Source organism: Sorex araneus, chromosome X, assembly GCF_027595985.1.
Source record: "Sorex araneus isolate mSorAra2 chromosome X, mSorAra2.pri, whole genome shotgun sequence".
NCBI classification, from domain to species: Eukaryota; Metazoa; Chordata; class Mammalia; order Eulipotyphla; family Soricidae; genus Sorex; species Sorex araneus.
Window position 1 is genome coordinate 231,748,769 of NC_073313.1, and position 7,111 is coordinate 231,755,879.

Genomic DNA, 7,111 nt, shown 5'->3' on the forward strand with positions numbered 1-7,111 from the left:
TTCAAGTAACTTAAGGGCATAAGATAGTAAAGATGCAAAAATACATGTGTAACTCCCCCCTAAATCTGAGGCATATATACTTAGTACTTTCAAGAATATGTCAATAGAAATCCAGTGTTTTCTTCCTAGAATTTTACATTTTTTATTTCAGAAATGATATATTACATTAAATGTACTTTTTAACAAAAATCTTCTTGGTATACCAAAAGGCATCACTTTATAATTATTCATTTTCCTTAAAAGGTATGTTTAAATTGAAGATTTCTATGTAATCAGTAATTACAGTAACGTTTATTTTAGTCACAGATAGGAATTCCCCCAGAAAAAGTATTTATAATCACTATAGTTCACATAAATCACATTTGTAATTCTTATAATTATAATTCTTAAATGATTCAAGCTACATTCTGATTTAATTGATGCACAGTAAATATGCATCTACTTGACTGACTCTACAACTCATACATTTAATATCACTCAGTAACTACCTTTTTTTATACTAGACTGATTTCATGAGCTTATATCTTAGTAAATATATTTATTCTGTGTGTCTAATAAAACTGACCCCAAAAGAACACCTAATATTGATGAATATTTAGGTAGAAGTAGCCAATTCACATGTAGCAAGATGACAGTACTTGGTTTTTATGTATTCATAGAAGACTACAAAAGATCCATTAAAAATGTTGGTAAATTCTAATCAGTTATTATACACAGAAAAAAATTGTGAAACAAGCTTAGATAATTGCTCATTGGTATGATAAAATCATATAAAATAGTTCAACTCACTTATGTGACTTCCTTAAATTAGTATTTCCAACACTGACCATCAAAAACTTCAAATAAATATTTGCTAGCAAGCAAAAATACTGGCACCAATAAAATTTATTAATATGTATCAAATAAATAAGTCCTACAAACATATTAGCAAAATCCATCATCATGCCCATTTAAAGGTGACAAAATTGAAGCTTTGAGACATTAAGTTATTTGCTCAAGCACACAGATGTAGTGATTGATAGGGCCAAAATTTAACAAAAGAAGCTTTTTTACAGAATCAGTCACCTTAATTACTGCTTTAACTTATAAGCACTGTGATGTTTAAAAAAGTTTACTTGCCTTTGACAACAATGACCTAATGATTTCTTGAAGTCACTTATAGCTCAATTCAAAATACATACAAAAGTTAAAATATTTAACCAGACTATAATTTTAAAAATTAATATTATAACATATGCAGTGTTTGCAATTTTAAAATTCCATTTCCTTTTAAAACTTATCAATTAGAATTAATATTAAATAAGAATCAAACTTAGCAATCAAATTTATTTAATAGAGATATACTCTCATTTACTTTAAGATAGAATGGATTTTCACTAAATATTTTAATATAATTATTTATAAATAATAATTTTAATGTTAATAATGCTAATTTAATTTCTAATATGAATATTGAGGCTATATTTCATATTATAAATAATATGTAAATATACACATGTAAACTTATTGTATTCATATACTTATATAGTTTTTATACTTATATTTTTTATGATAAAAATGTTCGCTTAAACAAGTACTATAAACTTTAACATATTAGTAATGATAGAATCACTGATCAGGATAAAAATAAGAGACAGACACAGCTTAATCCTAGGAAACAATGCTTACAATGCTTACATTATGCAAACATTGTCATACTCATGTGATTTGAAGTGCTTTTTAATAGTTGAATATTGCCTTTGCTGAAATCATCCTTACATTGCAAAGTGCTATTCATCTTTCAGTTTCAAAGATGCAGCATAATCAACACATCTACATAGTGATTGGAAGTACTATCCTTTGAAATTCAAAGATAAAGATACAGACGTAGAAAAGCATTACTCTTGGGTTAGGAACCATATACCTAAGTTAAGGTTCAAATATATTGTGTCTATGCTAAGTGACTATACCTGGGCTCACTGTCTAGTCTAATAGACGGTGAGCTTAGAGGTGACAAAGAGCACAACCAAAGTATGATCTGTTTTGTTCTACTTATAAAGTATAAATTGTCCTATAAAAGATAGGACTAACAACTGGGCTTCTTTTGCCCAGGAAGTCCAGTTATGGGCATAAAATATATAGAGAGTTGAATGTTTTAGTTATATAATAACTATTCACTTGATGGTAACCACTATAATGAGCAGTTTTGACAAAAAGTATTTACTTAAAACTAAACAGTGTATACTGCCAATATTGTGAAAAACTCACTCAGATTATTTTAAACATCCATTGTAGTATTAAAAGAAACTCTCATTTGGGTAATGATAATGATTAATTTTGACATTTCCAGTCATTCAGTCATCTATAATTTTCTAGTTACCTCTATAAGTGAGTCACTATGTTGTGGATTCTGGTAATACAAACTGTGGCACTTGATCTAAAGAGGTTTAGTCTAAAACAGTGAATTTTTAACCCCTATATGCATGCCGAATGTCAATTATCTGTTGGTCTAGCAGTTACAAGCCACGTATCTATGGACTGAGGAGTCATTACAGTGGGTATGATACTTGCCTTGCATATGCAGACCCAGGTTTGGTGCCCAGTACTGCATATACTACTCCAAGCACCATGAGGTATGGCCCCTGAGTACAGAGACGAAAGTAAGTCTTGAACATAGCTGAGTGTGGCCCCCAAACCAAGTCAAACAAACAAAAGAATAATCACATATGTAGAGCACTGGTTGTCGACCAAAGGTATTTTGGGCCTCCAGAGGACATTCAACAATATCTGGAAACATTTTTGGTTGCTATGGCTAGGGAGGAGTTGAGGTAACTCCTTTGATATCTAGAGGCGAGAGATACTGCTCTATGACTCACAACATGCTCAACAACTCCCCACAATAAAGAATTAGCTGATCCAAAATGTTAACATTACCAGGGTTTAAGAAAAACACTTATAGGTCTGCACCCGAGATCCGCCTTGCGGGCTGCGCTTCCACCGTGCTCCTTCCTCCTGCTCGCCGGCCCACGCTCCACACCGCCAAGATGGTGGAGCAGATTGATAGCAAGGTTGCTTTTCAGGAAGCCTTGAACGGTGCAGGAGATAAGCTCATAGTAGTTGACTTCTCAGCCACGTGGTGTAGACCTTGCAAAATGATCAAGCCTTTCTATCATAGCCTCTCTGAAAAGTATTCCAATGTGGTGTTCCTGGAAGTAGATGTGGATGATTGCCAGGATGTTGCTTCAGAGTGTGAAGTCAAATGCATGCCAACCTTCCAGTTATTCAAAAAGGGACAAAAGGTGGGCAAGTTTTCTGGAGCGAATAAGGAAAAACTTGAAGCCACCATTAATGAATTCATCTAACCATGTTTTCTGATAACATAACTCCGCAGCTGTAACCAACTCATTGATTGTAACAATAAATATTAATTGTACCTTTTTTTAAAAAAAAAAAAAGAAAAACACTTATCAAATAAAAAAATAAGCTATGTGGTAAGACTTAATTGTAGCACACACAATGTACACTTAAAGTAAAAGTAGATCTAGATTTATCACTAGATAATTATTCAATCTTTGAGTTACTGGTTTTCATGGGTCTTTAAAACACAAACTTGTAGGTTATTCTAGATCAGTGGTAGACCACATTCCTCATATTTTCAATTACTAGCAAGACATACATGCACATGGTATACACAGTACTATTCTTCCCATTTATTATAGCGTGGCAATGTGGGCCTGATGATTTACTTCCAGGTTCAGAGGTACTTTTAGGGACCACGAGGGCTAGATTGATAGTGGTTTGGGAATACGGGAGAGCATAAAAAGTTAGGATCAAACTCTGATCCTCAATCATGCTTTCATGTGCTCTAACATTTGAGCTATCTCCCTGGAATACCTACCAAATAGCATTGTTCAAATGGAATGTAGATTCCAATAAGCTGTTACAATATAACCATGAATGTCCTTAAATATGGAAAGGGAGGCAAAAGAGTTAGTGCAAGTGTGATTTTATTCAAGAAGCAGCATACATCCATTTCTGGTTTTGAAGATGGGAGGGGAATCATAACTCAATGAATTCAAGAAAATTCTAGAATGTAGGACAGGGAAAATGAATTAAACCTACAGTCTCCAAAAGCACAAACTCCACTTATGCTCTAGATTTCACATTAGGGGACTCATTTCAGACTTTTGCCCTCCAAATATCATTGTCACTGTCACTGTCATCTTGTTCATCAATTTACTCAAGTGGGCACCAGCAATGTCTTTATTCGTCCCAGCCCTGAGATTTTAGTAGCCTCTCCCTACTCGTCTTTCCCGATTGGAGGTTTCTTTCAGGGTCGGGGGAATGAGTCCTGTTATTGTTACTGTTTTTGGCATATTGAATACACCACGGGTAGCTTGCCAGGTTCTGCCGTGCGGGCAGGATACTCTGGGTAGCTTGCTGGGCTCTTCAAGAGGCATATATACTTATTTCCCTCTATGATGATGTGTCATGCAGCAGCAATAATATGTTCACTCATGCATGAGGCTCAGCCCAAACGTGTAGAAAGCAGTCTGGAGCATGGCGGCGGTTGGGTGGTGGAAGTTGGCTGTGAGAGCTGGGTCCCTTGGGGCGGGGAGGGCTCTCACCTGCCCCCTTCTGGGGCACCCTGAGTGTAAACAGCCTGGCATGGAGTCCAGTGGCATGGTAATGGGGGCCTCATTTTATGCTCCCTTCCGGGAAAAGCAGCCGTGAGTTCTGGAGGGTGGCCAATGAGATTATCTGGTACCGGTAGGAGGTGGTTTATGGGTGTGACCCCAGGTCGCTGGAGCAGAGATCCTCTGCCTACTTCTCCCAGTCTCCAGTGAACCAGGAGTCACACCCATAAGCCACCTCCAAATATATAAGACAATATATTAGTATTCATTTAACACAAAGTTTATGTTAATGTTCTAGGATCTGAAGTTAACTACTACAGTAGGACATATGAAACTACAATAGAATTTGACAGGATAGAATGCCATATAGCAATATGTGATATTATTCATTCAATGATTCATTAAATTCCAATTATTTTTATCATCCTCCTAGTCCTGAGTAATGCAGAAATTATATTGACTGATATAAGTTAGTAGGAGTGTGTATAATCCTACTTTATGAGTTCATTGAAAAGAGATGGAGAGATAGATGAGAGAGAGTGAAAGAGAGAAAGGCGGGGAGAATGGGAACACCCAGGTGCTTCTCCCATCTCCCTGAACTAAGCAGATCTATGTTGACGTTCAATTACCTTAAATGAGACCCACAGAGACACATCACACCTGAATATTGGTTCTTTCATTATTTAACTCAAAGGTTAGACTGCACAGTATCTCCAGGAAAATAATCCAATTTTTGATCATTTCAGTGTTAATTCAAGTACATAACATAAAGAATATATAATATTTGATGAATAAAATAACCATCTCTGTATTCCTATAGGAATTTGCTATCTCTTCCCAACAATAACTTAGTGGAGATGATGACTTGGTATATCTGAATGAAAACCAGTCTCCAAAATTTTAATCCCGTGCTTTGCCATCATTTAGTGACAAACTCCCACTGCTCCCAGTTAGAATCATAAGATTTTAGGAAGGGAAATAGAATTCTGCAACTTATCTTAGTGACAAACAAGAAAATGCCAAGTTTTACATAGAAGTGAGATAGAGAACTGGCAGGATTTTGTCTCACCCATGTTCATTTAGCTGACACCCTGTGATGAGTCTGAAGAGGTGGCTATTGCACCTGTCAATACCAGCAGATTTCAAGATGGTATCTAGAGACAACTCTTCATTGACTTTATTCCCCCTACATGACTGACTTTTCCTCATTATACCATAATTCCAATATACTGGCATGATAAATTGCTTTCATACCTGTGTCATGGCAATCTACAGTTGCTAAAGCAGCTACCAAATATAGCCTTATGAGTAAAATGTAGAATTCCTGTTCCTGGGATAAATCCTATCATCCCTCAGAAATCTTATGAACAAATCTCCCCCTGCTTGCATACAATCAGAGATAATAAGAAAAGCTCAGGAAAACTCTCCTTGTAGAGTCATTTTGGGTCCTGTTTCTTTTGCTGCCTTCCTTTTTCCTTAGTAAAAGCACCTTTTACATAGCTTCTTTGATTTCAATTCTAAGAAAAACATGAGCACCTTCTGTTTCCATATAAGAGTAGAAGGTAAGCTTGTTATGTGGTAGAGCCTCCCTAACATTCTATTTCAATAGAAACAGATAAATGTTAACTATATATCAACAAAGATAAATCAGAGGGAGGAAATGAAGCAAAATAGAAAAATTAAATTAGGAAGGGATCCACTGCAAATATTTACTTTTTTTTTCTAATTTTATTCTATCTAAACACACTAACATTTCAATTAACCCTCCCTTGTGAAACATTATTATTATTTAACATCGTATTACCCTCACATTGAATGTTATTTAATTATATTAGACATATAGATTAATTAGAATCTAATTTTAGTACTATTTGTCTATGAACATATTATTTTCACACTAACTTAAGTGCTTTTGGTCATAAAACACCACAAGCTATAAGATGAAATTTTGCCTTTTCCTCCAACTTTTGTGGAGTTAGTATGTTAGGTGAAGAGAGTTAGAGAGAGAAAAGCCAATACCAGATGATCTCTCATATATGACATATAATGAAACAATGCAAGGGAATACACAGCTCAATGACAACCAACCCTTGAACTTTGACTACAAAAAAAAAATGAGGCTGTTCTACCAAAAAAGTTCAGCTTTAGACATATGAAAATATCCTTTGGAGATGTAATGCAGGTGTAAGTTTTTTGCCTTGTATGTAGCTAAACAAGAGGAACCCTGAGCACAAAGCCAGAAGTAACCCTTCACCCCAAACATAAAATAAAATACTTTTTGGCTTAAAGTAAATATTATCCAGATTATACAAACAGGTCGCTAAATATTTTATCAAATATATTTGAAGATTTAATTCCAATTTCAGGTGAAACAGTAACCCATATTGATACTACAGAGAAAAGTAAAGTGACTTTAAATCCATTAGTCACATAAAAGATACCAAAACAAGTATCACTGCAAACAAGATAGAAAAATAAATAAATAAACAAGTACA

The 7,111-nt window shown here is 34.8% G+C and overlaps 1 protein-coding gene across 1 annotated transcript; it reads left to right on the plus strand.

Annotated features, from left to right (window-relative positions):
- Positions 1-2,999: 2,999 nt before the first annotated feature.
- On the plus strand, positions 3,000-3,370 carry LOC101538763 (thioredoxin-like). Its single transcript, XM_055122601.1, has one exon. The coding sequence runs from the start codon at positions 3,024-3,026 to the stop codon at positions 3,339-3,341; it is 318 nt and encodes a 105-aa protein (XP_054978576.1). The 5' UTR covers positions 3,000-3,023; the 3' UTR covers positions 3,342-3,370.
- The last annotated feature ends 3,741 nt before the right edge of the window (positions 3,371-7,111 follow it).